Here is a 26,871-nt window from a genome sequence, read left to right on the forward strand (position 1 = left end):
CTGCCTTTTTTAGTCCCACAGTGGGGAAATTCCAGTATTGCACCGCACAGTTAAAGAAACAGAAGGAAAATGGTAAAAAAAAAAAAAAAAAAACAACCTGCAGGAGAACGATAGACCCACGTAGTGCCAACAGCTGCTCTCTGGTGTAAACGATGGGTGGTCGCGGTCCCACGCACATCGCGCCGGTGAAATTTGGCAAAATACAACAGAAGAAAAACTGAAACTAAACAGAAACACAGCATTTCTGAAAATACACACTATTTACAAAAAGTGCCAAGCAAACAAAGAGGGTAAGAAGTAAAAAGAGTAGAAAAATTCTGGAAAATAGAGGAGCACAATGCAAACCAGCTGCTGCTCTCGCCAACGCCGGAAGTAAAGTCAAAGTAAAGTCAAAGTAAAGTAAACCCGCGTTACTCTAACCTGTCCCAAGCTCCTACAAACCCTTTGGCGTGTTGCTAGTACTGCGCGTGCTCTGCTAGTATTCACACGAAGCAGCCTGAGAAATGTTCAACACGAATCCTTGGCAACAAACATATTTGATGTTGTAATTCTGTCATGAACAACATCTTAACAGCATCAAGAATTCACTTCAAAAGGCAAAAAAGAAAAACAAGAACAGGAGAAAATCTTTTTGAAGCAGGAAAGCTGAGGAAGTCAAAGCTTGAAATTTACATGGCTGTGCTAAACAAATTCTACATTTTTAGTTTCGCACGAGCACTGGTAAACTCTTCCTCAAATAAAAACCATAAAACGTGACGTGTACAGTCCTCAGAGACGTTTTGCTCGCAGCTTTACATTTTGACTTTCAGGTGCTTCCGTTCGGGCTGCACTTATGGAATTATTCATGCGTACATTTTTAGGTCGCTGTCCTCTCAAGTACCGTGCGAGTTAAAAACATTTGTTAAAAAACTGTGTAGCGTGAGGAGTCTTCTGTCCAATGATAATGTGTTTTTATCTAACAGGAGGTAGTTTCTGTCTGGAGCACTTAGAGGTCACCGCTCTGCTCTGCATGTTCTGCTGCAGCGGAGCCCTGCGACACATCCATATTTTATCCTGGCCCATGGCAAAGAGGCGAGCTATAGATAGCATTTATTCTGGCTCCTACACAGCGAATGCCTCCGTACACAGGAAGGAGACATGAAAGGGTGCTGAGTGCAGAAAATGCAGCTTAGTCATAATTTACACACTAACTGCTGTGTTGTATTGGAGAGGTCGTGTTTTAATGGACTCACCTGCAGGGGCATTAGACCAAGTACTTTAGGAGTTTATTTGTAAAGGGCAGAGTCACTCAGTACAGTGCTGTTGTGTAAATGTGCTAAATCGGACTCGGAGCTTTCAGTCTTGTCCCCAAAAAGTATAAAATCTGTCAACTGCACATCTGCTCGTCCAAGCCGCTTCTTCTTCAGTTGTGGTCAGATTACTGCTGGACACTGCCTTATATCTGTCTGAAGGGAGGAGCTAACGACACTGAAGCTAACACACCTAGAGTTTACAGTTTCTGTTTGCACGTCTGGTCCAATGAGCTGTGCCTGAGTCATAATGAATGATTATGCCAAGTATGACTCAGGCACAAGAATCGTCTCATTTATGCTCATTCAAATACACCGTCCTTGGCCAATAAACACGGTTTGCCATTCTCCAGATCTTGTTTTTTTTCACCAGCTACAGCTTCAGTTTGCAAGAGTACTCCCTTCTGCCTCATCTGCGCTGTCCAGCTACGATAGCCTCAGCTCAGCCGATCATCGCTCAGCCAACACGTTTTAAACTCCGCCCTCCACTTCCCCATTCAGATCAGCTCACACAGCCCTTGGCCGTGCCCCGATTCACCAAACGCACCGTTCGTAGTCCCCTTAGATGAACCGTTCGAAGTGCCGTGCGAAGTACCTGGCTGACGAAGTGTATTCCTCCATGTAGTGCCTTTGTGCAGAAATGGGACACGGCGCAAACTGTCTGTGCGCTTACAGAGAATAAGTGCACATTCTCCCCTCTCCGCCGTCTGCTCGTCGCTCCCTAAAGACAAATCGATATTCTTAAATAAGGACGAATATTAAACATTACGGTAGCTACACTAAAATACAAGTGTAAGGGATAATTCCGCGCAAAGTTTGGTCAGTTACACAGAGATTAAACCCAAATGAACAGGACTTCACTTCATCTTTACTCACATTTTAACAGTTTCTTGTCGCACTGTTGCAGGTGACGTAAACCACGACTTACATTTAAACGTGTATTGCGTAGCGTACTTCGTCTGTTTTTTTGCGTAGGTGGATCTAGCAGTGCGCGAAGTCTGCTCGGGTGCACGCTTGGGGTACGGTCGATCTTCATGGAAGCACAGGGCACATTTTCGACTGAAATTCGTCGGGTGCATGAAACGGGACAGCACTCGTCGCGCCGGAAGTTACGTAAGTGTTCTTAAATGCACCGTTCGAAAGGCGCATTTAAGGGCACTTCTCCTCCCAGCACCGTCTTTGCAGAAGTTTATTTTAATTTTCTTTCAATTTCGTTGTTTGTTTCCACCATCACCACATCTTTCATATGTAAATCATGACTTTCATTCATTATTCTGTAAAACATATCGTGTTCATTTGAGTCTCAGCGTTGAACCTCTTTGAAACGGCCTCATAAGACGAGCCGGTTCACACTTTTCCACTTTTAATAAACCGCTGTGGGGCTTGTATCCAGGTGAACCCGCATTTCCTCTCCTTTAGTCTCCTCTGTTGCTGTTTGTTCCCTAATCCATGACACGAAAAGGACAGAGTAAATAGAGCTGTGTCTGGAGTGCTGTCAGTCACGCTGTCAAGACGCGAGGCAGCGGTTCAGACCAGGCGAATGAGCAGAGCAATAAAAACTAGCATCTACTCGCCCATGATTCCAGTGCCTTTCATTTGTCTATAATGTGTTTTTGTCCAATGCGCTGCCACGTCTTTTTTTTTTTTCAATCTTGAGTGGTTATGCTTCAGTGAATTTGAGTGTTTTTAGTAATAAGCAGTAAGATATTGGAAGGTAAAAATGTCAAATTAAAGATTGTGTCCCGGGTTTTACTTTCAGGGCAAACTTCAGAGATCGACTCCAGGTACTTCTCCAAAGCAATGAGCCACTATTCTCCCGAATCTCTATTTTTAGTGTTCAATTTGACCCAAGAGAAGAAGAAGAATGTATCTGCAGCGGCTGGAGTATGAGTGAGGATTGTGTGTGCAGTGTACTCCGAGCTGAACCTGCCTCTGGCCACAGGTCAGTGCTGAGGAGAGAGGAAATCGCTGCCTTGTGTCTGCGAGTCTTACAACTGGGAGGAGGCAAATATCCCCTCTATCCTGCCTCAAACAGGGGTCAAGTACTATTTATGGACCCAGAGCCTTGGTCAAAGGGTCCACTTTCTGACCGACAGTAACTCCCCTCAGCTGGATCAGCGCTTTAGTCCCTCTCGGCCTACACTGGTTCATTTGGCTTTTTTCTTGCTGTAGCCAGTCCTTCACTTTTCTGCTGACAGAACCACTCCCGCCGCTGTCAGCAGGACGTATCTGTTTCTGTCCAGGTATAAGTTGGACCAGGAGCTGTTGTCTCCACTTTCACTCAGTAATTGCATTGAAACATACAGTACTGTGCATTAAGTGAAGAAGGAGACTGTTGACTGTAAGCACTTTCTTTTATTTCGAGTACGTTTATGCTGTAATCTAAATGAAATAATATGACTTAATATTCTGTCTCCACTAATATTTATGAGCTAGATCCACAGATAGCAAACAACTTCTCCAATAACGCCCAGGAAGCCTCTCGCTGTGTTAGACATTTAACGGAGTGGATTTTTGTAAAACTGCAACACAGGATAAAAGAAAATACCTGCACATTACAGTCACGTTTACACATTCCACACAGCAGCTTATTAAAGTACAGCATGTGCACAACACCAGCCCAACGTGTGCAAAACCGCCCATTAGCATCACGCTAAGCTAAATGTAAAACTCCATAGACACGTGAGCACCGCTAGCGTCATTCAGTTCAGCGCAAACATATACCGCAAATTAAATGAAGTGCCGCAAATGAGTCCGCAGAGTGAGCCAACGTGTTATAAAGCCACAAGACTCACAGGGAGGTAAGTGCACGGGGTCAAACGACAATCCAGAGGGCTCAAACACAGTGAAGAATAATCAAACTGCTGAAGTCTGAAACAAAACGGCAGCTACGGAAGCTCTGGACGGACAAAACGCATTCATATACCTATATATAATTAGCATTTGCACAACTACACGACGCCTTATTTCCTGTTATTGGTGGCATTTCTCTTGGGCGTGTGCAGAAAGACGTCAAGATGAACCAGTTTTTGAATTACTGCAAATATTTATGGCTGTAATGGGTTAAATATAGAGTTTAGAACCTAAAGTACACCACAGAAACACTTCTCAAGGTGCAACGCAGAGGGCAACGCTGTATTTGTGTGTGTGTGTGTGTGTGTCTGCACGGAGCCCAGCGTGTCACTCTCCGCCTCAATGAAAGGCACAAGTCCAAAAGAACATCCACTCAATAACAAATCTAATATGCAAATCCCGTCGTCGTGAAGTTGCAGCCAAAGTCACTGCGATCCACATCTTCGAGATAATCGTCCACGGCGTCTAAGAAAAGGTAAAACGCAGTGTCCTCGGAATAAAGACGTCCAGAAAGCGTCCAGAAGCATCACGAGGCTCATGGCACTAAACAAAATGTGCAGCACGGGAGCGACTTTAGACTTAAACTGCAATCTGAAAGTGAAAGTATTAAGCATGTGGTCGCAAAAGTACTATCTACTAATAATAATATGAAAAAATATGGTATATATCGTATAAAAATGCAACGGCAGTGTTTCTTTTTTTTGGTCAATAATCATAAAATCACAATATTTTTCCTCACAGTAATCATAACTCAAAAATGTGATACCGTGACTGATGCGTGGTAATTAGTCGTGAGTTTTTTGTCCGCGTTTCACTTCACGTCGGTCTTGAAAAGCCGTCTCAGACTTCAGATATCAGGTACGGACAAACTGAATCAAATAGAAATCAAATGTAAGTGCTGTAAGATTCACACACAGTCGTACACAGCCTTATAAAGTACAACAAAAGTACACATCTGACAGTACATTTATGAAGCCCGTACCACTTGGAGGACCATACTCCATCCGTCCATTTATCTGGAGCTGGGGTAGCAGTCTAAGCAGGGACTCCCAGACTTCCCTCACCCGAGACACGTCCTCCAGCTTCTCCAGTGGGACCTCGAGACGTTCCCAAAGCCGGCCGAGAGACACGGTCCCTCCGGAGTGTCCTCGGTCTTCCCCGGAGAGCCACTGCCCAGCCACTCTGCAGAAACTCATTTTGACCTCTTGTACCCGCGATGTTGTCCTTTCAGTCATTACCCAAAGCTCAGGGTAGGAACGTAGACTGACGGGTAAATTGAGAACTTTTCCTTTTGGCTTAGTTCTTTTTTTTTTTGTAATACGTGGCATTTATGATACGAATCCCACACTACAAGATCAAAATCAAAAACCCTGCCAGAGCAAAGCCAGCCCTGGTTTTATTAATGTTACAAGCAGCTTTATTTCACTTTCAGCCTTATTCTTTTCTCCGAGCTCCGGTTTGATTCCAGTTCCAGCGCGAGGATGTTTACCCTTTACTTGTCGCCAATGTCCTACCAACATATCTCGCATCTGAAGATTACCCATTGTCCTGTATAAATAGCGCCGTGCTGCAGCTGCCTGATGCTTGTTAATGTTATTTTTGCATGCCTCGTGTTGCCTCCCTGTCACCTCAGTGGACCCTTAATAAGGACACTGTCCATCACCGGGCAAATAACAGCCTATTCACTCCCTGTTTTTAAGTTGGATACGGACGTCGATGAGATCCCAGGGGAGAGTGATGGGGCCCTACACGCAGACTGGAAAATTTTGGCTTTTAAATCATGTTTGCTGAGAAGTGGGTATTAAATTGTGAAGCCTAATAATTACTTCAACAGCATATTTCTGTTTTATTGATGCTGGGTTTGACACTGTTTACCGTTGGTGCTGGTGTTTTGTAAAAATCCATTTTAATACACTGCAGAGGGCCCAGAAACTCAATGACAGAATTAGGCAATTAAAGTGAAAATGGAAATTACAGAAAGCATCAGTTTTGAGTTTACTGGTAGAAAACACTTGTAATTGCGAAGTGTCACACACGTCTCTGCTCACATAAATAAGCAGAAGCCTCTGAGCCAGGAACAAACAGCAGCAGTTTGTCTTGTCTTTTGTACTGGACGTTTTGCCCGTCGACACTGATCCACAGACACGGACGATGCATCACACATAAGACACGGGGAATCCTGTACGTGAACATGTGTGTGAAATCAAATAATAACGCCAAAATGTACAGTGGTCCCTCGTTTATCGCAGGTTATGTTCTAAAAATAACCCGCAATAGGCAAAAATTACAATTATTCTATATGTTTTTTGCTGTAAAACCCCTCACCGCACACTTTATACACATAGACTCGCGGTTGCGGACTTTCCTTTACCGTAAGTCTGCAACTAATTGTGTTTCATGTAAATTCAAATGGCGTCTTAAAACAGAACCATGAGGATCTTTCAATATTTTACTGTCATTTCGGTAAATCTTGAAGATGACCAATCAGGCCGCAGGTTATTCGATGCGTCAAAGGAAAAATAAGGATGGATAGAAGTATAAAATAGAGGTATTTGTGTGAAAAAATGCAGTACATTCTGATACTTCCTTTAACGTGATTATTATGGCTAAAAAAGAATAAAAGTCTAGTCGAGCTGTACTGTTCTATAATGTGCTCAGTCAGTAAAGAATTCATGAATTAACAGTTTCTCTGACTGTGCGTCTTTGTCCTGGCGTCGCTCCACTGTGGTGTCGATCGAATATTTTGTCATAAAGACTGACGGAGTGACCAAAGATACAGACTCGGGAAACAGGTCAACAGTTTATTTGCAGATACAGGAACGTGAATGAACGTAGACAGAGCAGACAGTCGGGAGCGGCGTCGTAGGTAGTCGTCTCGGAGCAGGTCGTGGGTCGCGGGGGTCAGAGGCTGGGGTGTTTTGTACCGGTTGTGGAGAGCTGGGACGGAGACGGAGGCGCAGAAAGTGAGATCACGGTGGATAAACTGGAACGTGACACGAAAGACGACCCGTGGAAACAACGAGAGAAGAAAATACTGGAAGATGACGAGACGATCTGGCCCTGAGTGTCAAGTCCTCGGTCCTTTTGTACTCACAGGTGGAGGCTTGGTTGGTTGATCAGAAGCAGGTGGGTGGAGGGGGGAGTCTCCGCCCAGCTCAAAAACAAACACAAATCCTGACACATTTATGTACTGGACAGGAGACACGGCACGGAGGAGACTGATGGACAATGGTCTACAGTCCAACAGCCAATCAGGACGCACGACACAATGGTCTACAGTCCAACAGCCAATCAGGACGCACGACACAATGGTCTACAGTCCAACAGCCAATCAGGACGCACAACACAATGTACGCTCATACGCTGTAAAAAAGCACGTAAAATTGCGCTAAAAAAATCTGCGAAACAGCGAGACCACGAAAGGTGAACCACAATATAAAGGAACAACGGTATTTTACGACACAGAAATGCATCTATTCGCTATTTTAAGTAAAAAACCTTCACTCGCGTTGCCTAATTTGCTCTGAAAAAGCACAAGACGTGACTCATTCTTGTGTTTGTTCAATGCACATCTTAACTAATGAGATCTGGTTCGAAATGTTCTCATTAGTAAGTTGTTTCGCTCTTCGCAGTTCGACTTTACATGCGTGTTTTTGTGATACTTGTACAATCGCGCTGGAACTGCAACAGACTGTAGTGTTTTGTCGTCGTTTCGGATTGTATGGCGTTGTGAAGTTGACGAAGAGCGGACATAAAGGGACATTGGAGCAAACCGTTACAAAAGAACCGTTGTTTTCTTCTGTGAGATCCTGAGATTAATTAGAGACGTTTGGGCTGACAAAGGTAAGAAACTGAAAACACCTGCAGAAAAGAGGAGGCTGCAAAAAAACAAAACGCCGCCGCCAGTGCATCGTTGTGTTTTATACGACTCCTGACTTCGGGGCGAAAGACTGACCTCACATCTCCTCTTGCCTTGATATAAAACAAAGAAAGGGAGATAAGCAGACTTCCAGGAGGCCATGAAATATGTATGCAAGCAGTTAACCTCAAATGCACTGTCAAAGAGCGCGCTCACTCAGCCGCCGTCTCTCAAGTGTGTTTGTGTCCTTCGCCGCACGCTGCCCCGGATGCCGGCAAGGAAAGCAACCTACTGAACCCGTCTGCGATGTTTGTTTGTTTGCGCGGCAGCTTCACTCGTGCAGCCCTATCATCGTATCTAATGTGGAAAACGTTTTAATTATAACCTTCAGTCAAAGCGGTGCGGTTGTGTACAGGTTTACAAGAACAGTCTAGATCGTGAAAGCGGCGTCTTAAAATGTATTTGTCGAATAAATGGAGCGCTGGGCGATAAGACGGTTTCTCTTCTAGCGTTTCTAGCGTTTCTAACCCAATTTGACCAGTTATTACAGCAAATATATCGTTAAATATCTTGCGACGGTTGTATTAGTGTTGTCTTGTCGCTATGCATACTCTAAGTTTATATAAGTGAAAATAAAGAAGAATAGAAGACAGATTTTCCCACGCGGGTTTACGACATGCTTCACGTTACTTAACTCGTGAGCGCTAACGATGGACACGCAACAGGCGTAAGTTTCACCCTCAGAGTCGCAGCAGAGACAGCTACGCAGGCAGCACAAGAAGAAGAAGAAGAAGCACTTTTAGCGAGGAAAAAAAGGGCGTACGTCTGTGACCTGAGTGTTACATTTTGGATTCAAGAGGTCGGACACGGAGCAAAAGACGACTGAATGCAAACGACGAGACTATCCCCCGCGCCCGACGCCAACGAACAAACCTCCTCTGTCTTTGTTTTTATTTGTCAGCAAGTGTCAATGAAGTGTACAGTACTTATATTGTGTAACTTTTTTCAGGAAAATTAACAAAATTACTCCACCCACACACATAAAACAACAAACTACAGACCAGCCGCACAAAACATAAATGAGACATAAAATAATAATAATAATAATAATAATAATAATAGTAATAATATTAATAATAATAATGATAATAATAACAACAATAATAATAATAATAGTAAAAAAAAGTAAAAGGGAGGGCAAGAATGTAAATAAATAATAATAATAATAATGATAATGATAATAATAATAATAATAATAATAATAATAATAATAATAATAATAGTAATAGTAATGGTAATAATAATAATGATAATAATAATAATAATGATGATAATAATAATAATAATGATAATGATAATAATAATAATGATAATAATAATAATAGTAAAAAAAATAAAAGTGAGGAAAAGAATGTAAATAAAATAATACTAATAATAATACTAATAATAATACTAATAACAATAATAATAAAATAATAATAATAATAATAATAATAATAGTAAAAAAGTAAAAGGGAGGGAAAGAATGTAAATAATAAAATAATAATAATAATTAACAATTGTAAAATATATTAGCACAAACAAACCTCTTCTATCGCCTAAAGAAGGTCCAGGAAAAAAACAACAACTTAAGAATCAAAAAATCTAAGCTAAACCAAGTTGTGGAACAAGCAAAAACAAACTGTACCTCCACTACAGCTGTTTTCATTTCATACATTTATATTACTGCACTAAAATGTATGTTTCTCATTTGTGACTTTGATTTTTATTTGTTTTATTTTTATGTATTTATTTATTTCGAGTCCACTTTAAGCACATTTTCACAAATCAATCCTTATATAAGCTCAAAAACGGACAGTTCAGTGAAATGTCACGTCAAAATAGAGACATTTTTAATTACTTATTGCATATTTAATTACTTTATTGCAGTGATATATATCATTATCTTGATATAAAATATTTTTTTCCACATCGCCCAGCACTAATTCACACGATATTAATCCATGCAAACCTATTTAAGATCACGCTTGTGTTTATAAAGTGCAGTTATGTTCAGCGAAGGTCTTTTTTGTGAATCCGCTCTCCTACGGTTGGTTCAAATCCCCGTGACATTCTGCCCTTCATAATTTAGTCCCTCTCGTTTCCATTGTGCACTAAGAAATCCATATCAATTCCTCCCAGCCTCTAAATTGCTTCAGCTGTCTTGCTAGCTTAGCATCGCGTATAAAATTTACATCGAGATCAGCATTGACAGTCTCCATAAAGACACGCGAAGGCAAACCCATAGCTGCGGCGTTAACATTTGTTCTGAAATCAAACGCGGCTCCGTCACAAAGCGGCGCTATCAAATACATTGTGAACGCTCCTGCCTCTTTGCGTTCACCCTTGTCCTCTTCATCCTACTCTCTTCTCTTCGCTTTGCTCATCGGCATTCGCAATCATCCTCCGCTGGGAGCAACACATCCCCATTATTCACAGACAGGGTGCACCTCAGAAGCGAGTGACGGATCAAAAGATGTGAGGATAGGTGGGGGGGGCGCACAGGGTGATGAATGGGACAATCTTTTCGGGGTGGCTCTGTGGCAAACTCAAGACAGTGTTGTTTTTAGACTGGTGAAATGTTTATATTGTCAGAGTAAGAGTAAAGATATTGCATCAGTATGAGGTCTTTGCTGCATAAAGGTATTAGATGATGGGAAACTGCTGTATACAGAAAGTATTTGCAGGAAAATGTACATGACAATCATATCGGTGTGTTTATTTTTAGGTGTTGGTAAAAATCCGGCATTTTTAGGCTTTGGCGCGAATGTAGATTTCTTAGTTGTAGGTTTAGGACAACAGGGAATCTGAACCTACAAGGATTCTTCTTCAGAGAATCTTTCAGACAGTTTTGAGATTCTGGTCTGTTTCAAACCTACAAACACTTTAAGACAGAAACTAGTTCAACCAAAGGACAAAACCCCGAGACATAAACACAGAAATGTAGTTTACTCCATTCAGCGAAGTGAGGAACTAAACAGCTGCTTCATAAGAGAATGAACCAACACCGTCGAGAGAGCTGCTCGGGACCACAGTCTGCTGTTTTTATTTATTTATTTATTTAAAAGGGACAATGCACATTAATAAAAAACAGTAAAAATACATGTGTAAATGTGTTGAGGTTTGCTGCACAACTAATTTTGATTCGCAGTCCCTCAACATCTAAAATCCCCAAACTGCGGCCCAGGAGCCAAATGCGGCCCTCAGACCAATTTTTCTTGGCCCTCAAGCTTCCAGGTGAATTGGCCTATATTACTTTAAACAGTACTTTTTATTGTATATTTCTGAAAATCTTCTTTAACAAGCCCTTATCAAATATTTAATGTGTTCCATTGAGGACGTAAGCGTGAATAAAGGTCTAGTGGTTCAGTCTAACTTGTAATAATAGCACAGATTTGAAGTATTCACTGTATTGGCGACCAGTCTGTGGCCCTCAGTCGGCCCTCAGCTTTGTCTGTGGCCCTTCGTGAGAAAAGTTTGGACACCCCTGATCTAAAACGAGACAAGAGACAGGACAACACAAACAACAATCAAACCACTCCACAGATCGCAAAAAAATCACTCTCCATACGGTCTAAAGTGCATATTTATAAAGTGCGTATGTGGCTAAGTCATTTTAAAGTGCTGTAATGTTCTAATAAATAAGTTAATTTAGTTTAAAGCCGGTTCAGTCCACATGTGTTAGTCGTCTCCTGCCGCTCAGAGACGACCAAGACGCTGGAGTTTACGGAGCGTCCTCGGGTCCTAAAAGTGTTCACCTACATCTCAAAGACACTACCCGCTCCTTTGAAGATAGTGAAGTTCAGATCTGAGCCAGAGAAAAGAAATGGTTTGAGAGGAGGAGTTAAAGAAGCTATTTTTGTTGGGAAAGACAATCCATCTTTGAACAGGAATGAAGGCTTGAGACATCGTCAATCCATCCACAGACTCAAAACAAAGAGTCGTTAAAGGTTGAATAGAGCTGTTTAAGATAAAACTGGAGACAATAGCTGTTTACAGTTTCAGTTTCGTTAGCTCCTCCCTTCAGACAGATTATCCAGTTGACAGATTTAATTTAGCTTTTTCCGTTTGAGAGGGGAGTTAAAAAAGCTATTTTTGTTGTCCCATCCTCAGACCCAAAGCAAACAAAGAGAACAATAGAGTGAGCCAGTAGGGCCATTAAAGGTTGAACGTAGGTCATTACGGATGAAACTGTAGTAAATCAGCAATAATCTGACCAGAAGTGAAGTAGTAGCGGCTTGGACGAGCAGCCAAACGTCTTCACTCCTACAACGTTTTGTCCAGTTGACGGATTAAACTTGTACTTTTAGTAGTTGTACTTTACTCTGTTGGTCAGGGCACTATTGCGACACAGGCCCTTGATTGCAGTCTGTAGTTTTGTTGCTTGTTTTGCTTCTCTTTTACCCAAAGCATTTTCGTTTTGCGTTAGAGCCGCCACATGCGCTGAACCAAAATGCCAACGGGGGATTTTAAAAACGGGGCAAAACGGCTTTTATTCATCTCAGGGCTGCACGACATGACCACACAAATATATCTGAGTTCATCTTATCATCTGCTGTTCTGGTGATATTTCCATTGTTTGTTTAATAACGGCTCCTTTTACCTTTTGTTTAGTCAAAATTGACAATTCCAGTGTTGAAACGATCCAAATGATTCCAGTGAAGGAGTTTAAAAACACAGTGGAGCACCTCATGAGTCTAAATATGCAGGGTTTGTGCGTTAAACACGTGTGAATGAAAGAAAACACAGCTCCAGGTCTGTTTTTGAAGGGGAAACAACATTAACGTGAACATAAATCAGAAAATAGTGTAGTATAGATGCTTGCGAGTGCCTGCAGTTTTCATAAATATGCTTTAACAGAAACTCAAAAGGCCAGATCTAGCGTGAGGCAACTTCCAAAACTTTTTTCTATAAGTGTTTTTGTTCAAAGAAAATGTCTGAATTGCGCGCTTTCCCCTTCAGTTGTTTTGGAGTCATCCATCAGGAAGAGCCAGACTGAGCAATCAGTGAAAGTGTTGGCAGAATCCCTGGAGAGATGAGGATATATTGAATTGATGGATTCATTTAAACAGAACAAAATAAAAGAAGAAAGAAAAGCATTTTGCTGTTTTGTTTTTTACACAAATGGACTCACAGGGCACGGCATAGTTTTACATTTAACCCCGTATTGATTAAATATGTGTGTGTTTCTGTCGCTCGCTTGAGTTTTGATTTCCTGACATGTCCGATGACGCGCTTCACTATGTCGGGTTGTGTTTTCCAGCCGTGGACCCGGACACAGAGTCAGTGGAGGATTTGATGCAGAGGTTCCAGGACAGTTTCCACGTTCCAAACGCGCCTTCGGACATGTCCCAGTACCAGCACGTCACTCACAGCTCGTCCACCAGCCGCAGGAGGATCCCCAGTCACACCAGAGGTACGACTTAAACGCACCCGAGCGACACGAGAGACGCTGGCACCGTGGATTTGTTCATAAAGACTCGTTGCACGTAAAGAGTTAAAGTGGTTTTGTCGCATGTTAGTAGCTCTGTGGAGGGTCCCTCAGTGACACTAGATTTAGTTTGGTTTACGTTACTTTTGGGTCGATCTTGTTCACTCACACTGCGCATCATTCACCCCAAACACCATGAGCCACGTGAGAGTCCGTCAGCTGATCAGAGAACTTATTTCTATGGTATTCTGCTTCTAGAGGACAGATCCTTGTGAATACTCTCGCACACGCTCACGTCTCCTGTCCACGATGGTCTTTTCTTTCATTTGGGGATAAACACAGTGGATTTACCTCAGGAGAAGACTGTGGCTGATGTTAAGTTGATCCAAACGGTTTCGTCAGACGACCGTTAAAATGTACGCAAGTAAAGTACAGATACATAAAACATTTAATTAAGTCCAGAGTGCAAAAAGAGCCGCTCCAGAGTGCAAGAAGAGCCGCTCCAGAGTGCAAAAAGAGCCACTCCAGAGTGCAAGAAGAGCCGCTCCAGAGTGCAAAAAGAGCCGCTCCAGAGTGCAAAAAGAGCCGCTGCAGAGTGCAAAAAGAGCCGCTCCAGAGTGCAAGAAGAGCCGCTCCAGAGTGCAAGAGGAGCCGCTCCAGAGTGCAGTACTTAAGTCCAGTGCTTTAATACTTTTACTTGGACACGTTTGGCCGCTGATTTGGTTTGTACATCGACGTGAACAGCCCGACAAACCAAACAAAGACCTGCCATTTGCTGCCAGTTTTTCTCGCTCACGATCGTTTGCGTCAGGGAGAGATTTATGCTCCAGGACTCTCCACATTTACATATTCAGATTCATTCATTCACTTACAATCACTTGTTGTTTGGACACCACATTTCTTTGTGTCACTTAATGCGTCCGGCCTGACACGGAGCATAAAATATGAAGTGTTCCAAGAATAAGTCAAAGTTCTCTGTCAAAACCATTACATTTATCTGGAAAACAACATGAATCTCGTTTATGGATGTTCGGAGCGGGATGCGAGTAACCTTTGCTGTTTAAGCTTTACATTTTTCATAATAATTGCTGCTTTTGATATCATTAGCGGCGTTAAGTTTCGTGGTACGAGCCGGGTTTTGTATCGCGTTAATGTATGCGGCTCATTAAATGAAATGATCCATTCTGTGAAATCAGATATGTTTGAATTAATAGCCGGGTCAATCTCAGTCATCGGTCAAATCCGTATGACTTATGGAATATTCGGATTCAGACGGAGCTAAATGATAAGTCGGTTTGATGGAATCTTTGTGGAATAACTTACGGCCTTTGTAGTCACTTCATCAAACACTGTGAAATATGACTCTGTGGATTTGCATTTTAGCAGACTTCAGATACAGGGATTATTTGTCTTTCTAGTCACTTTTGCTTTAGCGAGATTCTCTTTGTGCTTATTTTGTGTTTAATCCAACGCATTTAGTCACAAAACGCCATAGACGTGACGCGGCATCGCACGATATTGACATTTTAATATCACGATAATGTCTTAAAAACATGAAAACCACAACTTATTTGTTAATTTTAAAGAGTTTGCATCGGTTCAAAGATATTTTCACTTACCTCCTGAATTCTGAGCTTCGTAATTACTCACCTAGTTTAGTTGTGGTTTAGCCCTGGTTTAGTCCTGATTTAGCCCTGGTTTAGCCCTGGTTTAGCCCTGGTTTAGTCCTGATTTAGCCCTGGTTTAGCCCTGGTTTAGCCCTGGTTTAGCCCTGGTTTAGTCCTGATTTAGCCCTGGTTTAGTCCTGATTTAGCCCTGGTTTAGCCCTGGTTTAGCCCTGGTTTAGCCCTGGTTTAGCCCTGGTTTAGCCCTGGTTTAGTCCTGATTTAGTCCTGGTTTAGCCCTGGTTTAGCCCTGGTTTAGCCCTGGTTTAGTCCTGATTTAGCCCTGGTTTAGCCCTGGTTTAGCCCTGGTTTAGCCCTGGTTTAGCCCTGGTTTAGCCCTGGTTTAGTCCTGATTTAGTCCTGGTTTAGCCCTGGTTTAGCCCTGGTTTAGTCCTGATTTAGCCCTGGTTTAGCCCTGGTTTAGCCCTGGTTTAGCCCTGGTTTAGCCCTGGTTTGGTCCTAGTTTAGTTGTGGTTTCATCCTGGTTTAGTCCTAGGTTTAGCTGTTGGAGAAAAGAAAAAAAAGAAAAAAAAAAAAACCCTATCAAACCCTGTAACAAAAACATCTAGAGTTGGTTAGTTTGTCTATGTTTTAAACTCATATACTTGTAAGATATATTTTATTTTTTTATGTTTGTTATGACCCAAGGATGGCTCAAAACATATTTAAGAAAGACACGGGAGAACAGAGGTAAGGGTTCAAAGCTGTTTATTATTTTTGTAACTTTTTAGAGTTACGGTTTAGTCCTGGTTTAGTCCTGGTTTAGTCCTGGTTTAGCCCTGGTTTAATCCTGGTTTAGCCCTGGTTTAGCCCTGGTTTAGCCCTGGTTTAGCCCTGGTTTAGCCCTGGTTTGGTCCTAGTTTAGCTGTTGGAGATAAGAAAAAAAACAAAACCTTATCAAACCCTGTGCCCAAAAACAAACCAAAGTAATAAAGGAAAAAAGACTCTGGTGAGCCGGCCAACGTAAAATGTCCTCACCCTAACAAAACAAAACAAAACAAAAAAAAAAAAAAATGCAAACAACCTTGGCGGAGAGCTGTTAGCATAGAGAGCACGAGAATGCTATTTAAAGGCTCCGGTAGCAAAACAAATATAAATATACTTTAAAGAAATTGGCAAAAATTATCAAGTAACTTAAACTAACAAATATATACAGGAAAAAATAGGACTAATTTCTTTTGAATCAAAACTGGGGGGAAAAAATGTTCAAAATTAAGAAACTCTGGAATATACAAAAGCGCCTGAACCTAACAGTGTTTAAACCAACTCTCTGGTCATGACATAATCCCACTAATGACCCAGGTTGATTTTCTCAGCACCTGCGCAGGTTCAGGAGTCCATTTTTCCAGACGTTGCATAACACATCTTCATATTTCCATAAGAACAGCTAAGAGCATTTGTTCTTGGTTATAAAGTGCATAGAGATGATTGTGTAGAGTCAGCACGGCGCTGCAGGTGCTCATTGACTGCCCTGCTGGTGTTCACGGGCGGCTTATACAAATGGTCTGTGGCGCACTTCGGCCTAGTTTCTGCGCAGCGAGGAACAGCTGCGAGAAGATGACATGACTCTTCCAAATACACCGGGAACCGCAGCATTTCAGAATAAAACCCCTACGTAACAGTATTTATAACTTCAAAAAACGTGGTCTGAATATGTACGAGCGTATTACACTGTTCACTGTTAAAGGCGGATTTTTACTGTCTTGAAAAACGTGAAAAACGCAATTTATTTGTTAATTTTAAAGAGTTTGCGTCAGTTCAAAGATATTTTCACTTACCTCCTGAATTCTGAGCATCGTAATTACTCACCATGATGAGTTTATAAGCGCTTTTCTCAAGAGAAGTTTTGCCGTCACCATAAAGCTAACGACAGCTAACATGCTATATGCTACATGCTATATGCGCACTTCCTGATTATTGGACAATAATATAGTTCATCAAGGCAGGATTATTTGTACAGTCCTGGTTTAGTCCTAGTTTAGACCTGGTTTGGTCCTAGTTTAGTCCTGGTTTCGTCCTGGTTTCATCGTGGTTCAGTCCTGGTTTAGCCTTGGTTTAGTCCTGATTTAGTCCTGGTTTAGTCCTGGTTTAGCCCTGGTTTAGCCCTAGTTCAGTCCTAGTTTAGTCCAGATTTAGTCCTGGTTTAGCCCTGGTTTAGCCCTAGTTCAGTCCTGGTTTAGCCCTGGTTTAGTCCTGATTTAGTCCTGGTTTAGTCCTGGTTTAGTCCTGTTCTAGCCCTGGTTTAGTCCTGGTTTAGTCCTGGTTTAGTCCTGTTTTAGCCCTGGTTTAGTCCTGGTTTAGTCCTGGTTTAGTCCTGGTTTAGCCCTGGTTTAGCCCTGGTTTAGTCCTGGTATAGCTCTGATTTAGTCCTGATTTAGTCCTGGTTTAGTCCTGATTTAGTCCTGGTTTAGTCCTGGTTTAGCTCTGGTTTAGTCCTTGTTTAGTCCTGGTTTAGTCCTGGTTTAGTCCTAGTTTATTCCTGATTTAGTCCTGGTTTAGTCCTGGTTTAGCCCTAGTTTAGTCCTAGTTTAGCCCTGGTTTAGTCCTGGTTTAGTCCTGATTTAGCCCTGGTTTAGCGCTGGTTTAGTCCTGGTTTAGCCCTGGTTTAGTCCTGGTTTTGTCCTGGTTTAGCCCTGGTTTAGCCCTGGTTCAGTGCTGATTTAGCCCTAGTTTAGTCCTGGTTTAGTCCTGGTTTAGTCCTGGTTTAGTCCTCATTCGTGTGAGATGGTTCATGTATAATTAGACGCACACAGGACACTTATCTTGACCTTCGACACACACTCGTCTGTAAACACCAACACACACAACACAACTGACACTGTACAACTCTGCAAAAAAAAAAAAAAAAGGGTTAAAAAAAAGGAAAAAAATTGCCAAAATCTGATTTATCGCTCTTTCTTAAAATATATACTTTAACATTTTGAGTGACAAGTTCCATTCTTGGCATATGCACTTGAATAAATAAAGACTAGAGCAGGGACGTTTTGCATACAAAGTCAAACCCTGACGCGCGACAAAGGACAGCGACTTCTTGGCAGGACAATGGGATCGGAGCTGCCCCCCTGGAGCCGCCCCCCGGAGCTGCCCCCCCGGAGCCCTGGAGCCCGCTCTGTCACCGCTGCCGTGTGCAAATGGCCCAACGAGGCACACTGTAAAGCACTTTATGTTCCAGTACGGCAGAATAGTGCTGTATAAACGCAGTCCATTTACCTCTCTTAGCTGCTCACTTTATAGACTCTGGTAAAGCAGGGCAAACGCACACAACTGGAGCGCACAAACCGACACTTTCTCACTATCCCCGTGTGTTATTGTCATTGAATGAAATTAATTTAATACAAATATATGTATAAATAGCTCTTTTTGCGTGGATCGTGTGCGTTAATTATAAATCACAAAGCTGCAAAATGTGCTGTAGATTTGCACGTCCACAATTAATCAATCGTTCGCGGGATTTTTTAATAATCGTGATCGTCGCACACCATTATACACCAGACTGACTCATGTTTCCGGTTTCACTACAGTGTTTAGATGTTAGTTCTGGTGTTTGTCCACAAGGGGGCCCTCTGTCAGAGCGATGACACTTGTTAGCTTCTGTGCCTGTTCTGAATCGGGGGTGGTTCTTCACCGTTAGTCACCGTCACGGATCCCGGTGACTCCACGCATTTATATCCTCCACTCAAGAAGGTGAAGTCTGATGCGTGGAATTATTTTGGATTTGAAAAACAAGACCAACGAGATGAGCCACCGATCTGCAGAGTCCGACGGGAAGAAAGATACAGTTCCGACGGCGAACGCGAGCAACTTCCACGCACGTTTATGACACAAACATCCGCATCGTTTGACAAACTTGAGCCGAAAACCTCCATCGTCAGTTACACATAATGAGAAATGAACTATTGAATGTAGTTTGTGTTAGTTTGGATTTGTATGAATCAGTTAGTCTGATTATTTATACTTTTTTTTTTTCTCTACAAGGTCCTGGTGTCCACATATGAGGACGTGACACTGTCTTGGTTTAATAATTATCGTGATAATATCGTTAATCGTGAATATTTTGGTCAATAATCGCAAGTATACATCTTCTTATCGTCCCATCCTTAGTGTGTTGTTACTATATGTTGTATTTTAGAGTAAAGTCTGACTAATAAGCCAATATTTTGTCAAAAGTCTCTACTTCAAAACTTTCAAAAGACATCTGCATTTGTTACGATCATAAACGACATTATCCATTCTACCCCAGCTGTATTTAAAATCTCAGAACTCAAATAATTATCCGCTACAGTTCGATTAAAATAACGAGCTGACTCCTGGAGAAAAGCCCCGTGCGGGCGCCTCACTCCGAGCCGCGACCGCCATCACATCACACGACGCTTATCATCCGACAGACACACCGTCCCGTCTCCGCGCTGCCCCACCGAGACCAGAGCTGGCGGCGTCTTTCATGTCCCGTTTCTTCCTCCCGTACGCCTCCTATCACAGAAGCACGAGCTAAATCGCTAAACCCTGAACATGACATTTCCCTGATAGCGGCGTGTGAAGTGATCAGCGCTGTAGAAATGGCTCTGGACAAACTCTGCCTCTGCCGCCGCCGCCGTCGTCAAATATTAAGATTTGTCCTTACGTTTCCTTATTTGCATGCCCCGGTGCGCAGGCCTTTTCCCCGCCGCGGTGCTAATGCATTTCCACGCGCTGGCTCGAAGCTGTGCTAATGTTTTTGATGTGTCACAACGAATAGTTTGGCTCATTACGACGTGGATAACCTTATGCTTATTATCGAGCCTTTCTCCTGTTTAATTGATGCTTTGAAGTAGGACATGAAAGTTGCGTCGGTCTCGTGTGAGTCTGTGAGTCCGTGCGAGCGAGGTACAAGCGGCGGTTTGTGTGTTCCTGGGAGCTTGAATTTATTTCATGCTCAGCTCCACTTTCAGCAGTGCTCAATCTTTACTACAGACAAAACACAGTGATTACAGCTGTGGGCCCTGCAGCCTGGGGCCCCTAAGCAGGCCATATTTAACACACCCGACAGCACCAGCTCCTCCGAGGAAAACACATGGCAGGATTCAGTAAATATAGACCTATTATTTGGACCTAGCTGATGTTTGTTTGCTTGTTTTTTTTAATTAATGTGATTTATTTATACCGTCTTATTCTGCATAAAACCTCGGAAATGTGAGTCTTTAGTTAGTTTGTAAGTTTAGATTTCGGTCGTTTTGGTGATTCTTCTGGATGTGTTTTAAATCTAATTGGAAATGAAATGTTTGTCATAAAAAAAAAAAGACAATTAGATGTAAGATGTGGACAGTCGTCACAAAAGTCAAAACAAAAATCATCACAAAGCGCTGATTCAAACGTGACGCGTTCTTCAAATATGAAAAACAACATGTGCTTCATGAGTCGTGTCAAGTGAAGGAACGAAGAAAGAGACGGAGACAGAGAGAGACACACAGAGAGACAGAGAGAGGGACAGGGAGACAGACAGAGACAAAGAGAGACAGAGAGACACAGAGAGTGAGAGGCAGAGAGAGAGACACAGAGAGACCGAGAGACACAAAGAGAGACAGAGAAAGAGAGACACGGAGAGTGAGAGGCAGAGAGAGATACACAGAGAGACCGAGAGACACAGAGACAAAGAGAGACAGAGAGAGAGACAGAGAGGGACAGGGAGACACAGACAGAGACAAAGAGAGACAGAGACAGAGCGACACAGAGAGGGACAGGGAGACACAGACAGAGACAAAGAGAGACAGAGACCGAGAAAGAGACTGGGAGAGAGAGGGACAGAAAAAGAGACACAGACACATAGAGCGAGACAGTGAAAGAGACACAGAGACCGAGAGACAGAGAGCGAGCCCAAGAAAGAGACCGAGAAAGAGAGAGAGAGAGAGAGAGAGAGAGAGACAGAGGGAGGGAGAGATACAGAGACAGAAAGGGAGACAGAGAGAGACAGAGGGAGAGAGAGACACACACACAGAGAGAGAGGCCTAGAGAGAGACAGAGCAGAGCTGCTTGATGCTTGTGCATTGACGCGGCCAAACTAAAATAAACATCAAAGCCAAACCAGTTCAATGCACTTCTCACTTTCCTCTCTCTAAAACTCATTTTAATAATAATTAATAACTAAATTTGAATACAAGCTTTAAACTTTTTCAAGCATTTGATCGCCCATTAGCTTATGCATAAATGAACAGTCCCCACAGAGGCCGATGAAATTAACGGCGCTCTGATTCTGCGTTAGAGTAAACCTAAACACTAATTGGGCTTTCTGAGACTTCTCCCATGGCGCGAATGTCGTTAGAATATCGATCTCGTTAAGATACCGAACACTTCCTGTTTGGTGGAGGTGCAGACAGAATCACAAAGCTGTTTTTTTTATTATTATGTCACAGTCAAATCAAACTGGACCAAAAGTTGTAGTATACGTCACTTTTTCCACGGGGATTGTAAAACTAAAGTTATAATTTATTTAAAAGGAATGTTAAAGCAAAAACTAACAAAAAGAGGCTCTAAACAGGGTCGTTTTCAGCTCACAAAAGTACACAAATTAAAATAACACAAAACAAACCAGTCTCAGAACTAACCGAATATTTATGAATGTCTTAAGTAAAATGGCTATTACTTTTTTAACTTGTTGATTAACTGTAACTAACTGTATTTGACTAGAAATAAAAATATGTCCATGTAACTGCGTATCTCCTGATAAAACTACATTTTAAGACCATCGTACCTTTTAAATGACCCTGTCCGGGGCCACATAAAATGAGTTGGGGACCATATTCAGCCCATGGACCTTGAGTTTGACACTTGTTCTACTAGGGCGTTGCACCAATGTCGTAACGCCGGCGCAGGTGGGACCAAAAAGGTGCAGAACTCAGAGCAAGTTTACAGTGTTTATTTACAGTTTGTGAAATAACAGGCAAGTATAGATTAGACCAGCGAGCGGCGAGGAGCTGGGTGCGAGCCAGAGTCCGGGAATGCGTCGCGGAGAGCCGGGACAGGAACAGGGAGTAACCAGTACCGGAGCGGGAGCCAGGAACAGGGACAGAGACGGAGGGCGACGGAGGCTGGGAGCGGGTACCAGAGCGGGAGGCGGAGTCCAGGACAAGACAGGGTGGTGGAGACAAAACAGGCAATACCGGAGCAGGAACATGGGGTCAGGAACAGAGCCGGAGGCAGAGGAGCTGGGACGGTCCAGGGAGCAGGAATCTGAGGGCAGGAACAATCCAGTCAGCATCAAAAAGGCAACAAGCGGGTACAAAAACAGAGCAGGAATAGTCACGTTTGACACGCGAACGATCTGGCCCCGAGTGTCTGGTCCTGGCTCCTCTTATTCATGTCAGGTGGCGGTGATCGCGCTGACGGGATGCAGGTGCGCGCGGGAGGAGCCGGGAACTCCGCCCAGCTCCAGGTTCAGGCAGGGGAGGGAGGGGGGAAAAGCACACAGGGAAAAACAACACAGGACACAGAATTTCGTGCATCATGACAACCAATCAGCAAACAGGGCCCGGGAGCCAATCAGATGCCGACAGGAGCGGCCTATGGTTTCAAAGCAGCACCTGGAGGAGGAGCAGCATTAAACGTAAACATCTACATCGAGACAAGCAGCTGATACATCATTTATTTACTGAAATCGTTGTCAAAAATCATGTCCCTTCCGATTCCCGAGCAGCATCTCTGTGGGAAACATCTCGCCCCGTCCCATCCTCACGTTGCAAACCATAAAACCCGACAGATACACCTGCGTTTTATTAAATATTGAAGCATTGACACACTTTCTGCTTTGATTTGAGAACGTGCCGCCTGCAGCTTCAGGAGAGAATGTCGTTCAGATTATAATAATTCATTTATTTCTTTTTGCCGCATTATTATTTAGACTAAAACGCGACCGTTACGACATTGTACAAAACGCTGCGGATGATCATTTTGTCCTTGAGATCTGAAAGTCTCAGTTTGTTCTTACCTTAACCATTTTAGCCGTGTAATAAATTAATGGGCAAGGAAAATGGCTTAATCTGAAAGATGGGCTGTTGTCCAGATATAAGCACTTTTATTCTGTTCTTTTCTGTCTCTTTAAGCCCAATGAATATCCCTCTTGGCATATTTTTAGCCTCCATTTCGAGTTATGAATGGTCCTGTCTCTAAATCACTCTGGCTCTGAGAATATCATTAGCTGCTCCGAATTATCATGACGCAATTCTCGACGTCTATTAGTTGTTTCTCACCTTACAACACGGCCAAAAAAAAAAGGTTTCTATCGATTCGCTCTCGTAGCTCTTTCGATTTTGATAGTCTGAGACCTTAACTCGTGTGTTTTTTTTGTGTTTTCTTTTGTTCCTTTCCAAAATGTTGAGTGGAGCGAGCCAGGAGCAGCGGGCAGGCCGAAGTTAAAACGTATCTATGACAGTGTGAAATCAGGCTGGGCCGCATGGGGTACAAGTGACCCGTCCACTTTGCTCCTTTTTTCGCAATCTCTGGCTGCGAAGGGCCAGTTTCCAATGAAGTGGTAGACGGCGTGGCGTAGCTGCCTGCTAGGTGCGAAGAGAGTAAAAAAAAAAGAGAAAGAAAGCGGCTTGCAATTTGTAAATCTCCAGAGAACAAGGCAATTACACCCATTAACCCCGGTCTAAATTTAAGACACGGTGCTGAAGCGCGTGTTTAGGGAGGCCTGTTTATTCAAAGCAGATTTAGTCGCCGTAGTAAAGCGCTTATTTAGCTTTACGTCGGGTGCAAAGCGCAAATACAGGGTCACAGAGGCCGTTTTATCCGAAATGATAGTGTTAGTGTCGTGAGAAAATACCTTTTACTGAGTACGGAGATGACGGCTGAGGTGTGAGCGGCCGTCGTGAAACTAAAATAAGTGCGCGGTAGAAGAACGAGGTCGTCAGACGCGGTAGATCTAGCGCGGAGGGCGTCAAAGTCATTTTCACAAAGGGCCACGTCAACAAAATGGTCGCTCTCGAAAGGCCAGATGTGACTAACTGTAAGATAAATGTCACTAAATGTAACTAAATTTAAAGTAAAATAAATGCAACTACTTTTGAATCGTGTTAATTAACCGTTTCTATATTTATTACTAGTTACAAATACTGCAGATGGATTTGTATAGATATGAAAAAATGGCGGTTTAACTGTGTATCTAATGATAAACTGACATATTAAAACAGTCATACCTTTTGATTTACTTTGTCGCGGGCCACATAACAGGACGTGGCGGGCCGCATTTGGCGCACGGGCCTTGAGTTTGACACATGTGATCTAGTGCAAGTCGATGTTGTGTTCTTAGGCAAAGCACTTAACACATTTGTTTACCATATTTTCCAGACAATAAGTCAGACTTTTTTCAGTTTGTTTGCGACGTATATGTGGAATTATTAAAGTATATAATTTCACATCGTCTGTACTTGTTTCTAGACTTGATTACTATTTTTTTTTAACCAAAATTTCAACATTACGGTAATTTAAAAGACGTTTGGGAAAGACTGAATAAAAATGCCCCTAAAAGAAAATATGTGTATACATGTACTCTGTGTATACATGTACTCTGTGTATGCATGTACTCTGTGTATGCATGTACTCTGTGTATGCATGTACTCTGTGTATACATGTACTCTGTGTATGCATGTACTCTGTGTATACGTGTACTCTGTGTATGCGTGTACTCTGTGTATGCGTGTACTCTGTGTATGCGTGTACTCTGTGTATGCGTGTACTCTGTGTATGCGTGTACTCTGTGTATACGTGTACTCTGTGTATACGTGTACTCTGTGTATACGTGTACTCTGTGTATACGTGTACTCTGTGTATACATGTACTCTGTGTATGCATGTACTCTGTGTATACGTGTACTCTGTGTATACGTGTACTCTGTGTATGCGTGTACTCTGTGTATGCGTGTACTCTGTGTATGCGTGTACTCTGTGTATGCGTGTACTCTGTGTATGCGTGTACTCTGTGTATACGTGTACTCTGTGTATACGTGTACTCTGTGTATACGTGTACTCTGTGTATACGTGTACTCTGTGTATGCGTGTACTCTGTGTATGCATGTACTCTGTGTATGCATGTACTCTGTGTATATATGTACTCTGTGTATACATGTACTCTGTGTATACCTTTACTCTGTGTATACGTGTACTCTGTGTATACGTGTACTCTGTGTATACGTGTACTCTGTGTATACGTGTACTCTGTGTATGCATGTACTCTGTGTATACATGTACTCTGTGTATACATGTACTCTGTGTTTACATGTACTCTGTGTATGCATGTACTCTGTGTATACCTGTACTCTGTGTATACATGTACTCTGCGTATACGTGTACTCTGCGTATACATGTACTCTGCGTATACATGTACTCTGCGTATACATGTACTCTGTGTATACATGTACTCTGCGTATACATGTACACAGTCTTGGGGTAACAACTTCCAAACAACTTTCAATTTTCATCTTCAAAAAGTTTTAAAAGATTAAAACTGAACCTTAACCTGAAATCTATAAACCAGGATTATATTATATTGTATTTAGGCTCGTAAATGTCACGTTGGACACTCAGACGATCATTAAATACACAAATACACAAATACACATATACGTACGACTCTCCAAACGTTACAAATGGTGCGTCTAAATTGGCAGTGAATGTTTTATGTAGCAGAAACCAGAAAAATAATGAATTTAAAATATGCATTTGAAGAAACAAACAAACACTGAACCCGCCGAGGGCTTAAGAGAGAAGTGGGGACTTTTAAATCTGGCCAAGTTTTTAGTGAAACCAAAATGAGCCTTTCAGACGAGGACCTGAGCCGCTGTTGTTCCGCCTGTCACTGAAAGTCTGCGAACATCATTCAGCAGAGTGAAATAATATTGATTGAGATTATTTGGGATAAGAAAACAAAACAAGTGTAGATAAAAGAACGGAGCAGGTGAGACAACGAAAATAGCACAGTCGTATTTCTTTGTATGTCCGACCAAAGGCTTTTGATCTGCACACACCGGTTCAATACTAGCTCCTATCCCCCAGATTAGCTTTAATCTGCCCCATTTCCAGGTTCATGCTGCTGAATCCTCTGCTCACTGCACCATGCCTCACTCAAATGCCCCGGGCCGGCCTTCCTGATCCGGACCCCAGCCATTTCCGCTTGCTTTCGGATAAACCTGGAATCATTCAGGCAGCCCACAATACCACTGCTAGGGAGTCGAAATTTGTTTTAAAAATTATATTCATTTTATGCGCACCACAAAAAAGAAACCTGAAAATCCACACTATTCATATTTTCAAGTATTTTTTACCCTGAAAAGACCTCGGCAAATTCAATGTTGCTTCCTGTCAGCTGCCGGGTTGTGCATTATAAATGGCGTATTAGCATATGCTCGTGTTGTATCAATGTAAATGCCAGTTTCTATTGCATTCGATTCAGAAATATTTAGCCTGCCGGTGTCAGGGGCCGGGACAGACTTGACTGGTGAATACATCCGCGCGCTAAAGTGATTACCAAAGGCTAAATCACGTTGGCTGTGGCGTTTCTGTCCAATTCACGCGCAAACACATGTGTCTGGGCCCGTGCTGTCGAGGCGCACGACTGTACAGACGTGATCAAAGGCAAATGGAGTGTACGGTGAATGAACGGGCGGGAGAGAAGGCTTAAAGTAATGAGGCGCGACTCCGAGGTTAAACTGCTCCATTTGCTTAACTTTGGCTTATTTACACGTAGTTAGCGCAGTGTGGTACATTTCAG

The 26,871-nt window shown here is 42.6% G+C and overlaps 1 protein-coding gene across 1 annotated transcript in view; it reads left to right on the plus strand.

The window, feature by feature from the left end:
* The window catches only part of LOC117391777 (astrotactin-2-like), a 305,935-nt gene that overhangs the window by 94,474 nt on the left and 184,590 nt on the right, over positions 1-26,871 (plus strand). Inside the window, exon 4 of the mRNA XM_055231621.1 lies at positions 13,304-13,456. Coding sequence (XP_055087596.1) covers positions 13,304-13,456 — 153 coding nt within the window. The remainder of the gene's footprint in view (positions 1-13,303; positions 13,457-26,871) is intronic.

Source organism: Periophthalmus magnuspinnatus, chromosome 23, assembly GCF_009829125.3.
Source record: "Periophthalmus magnuspinnatus isolate fPerMag1 chromosome 23, fPerMag1.2.pri, whole genome shotgun sequence".
In the NCBI taxonomy this organism is placed as follows: domain Eukaryota; kingdom Metazoa; phylum Chordata; class Actinopteri; order Gobiiformes; family Gobiidae; genus Periophthalmus; species Periophthalmus magnuspinnatus.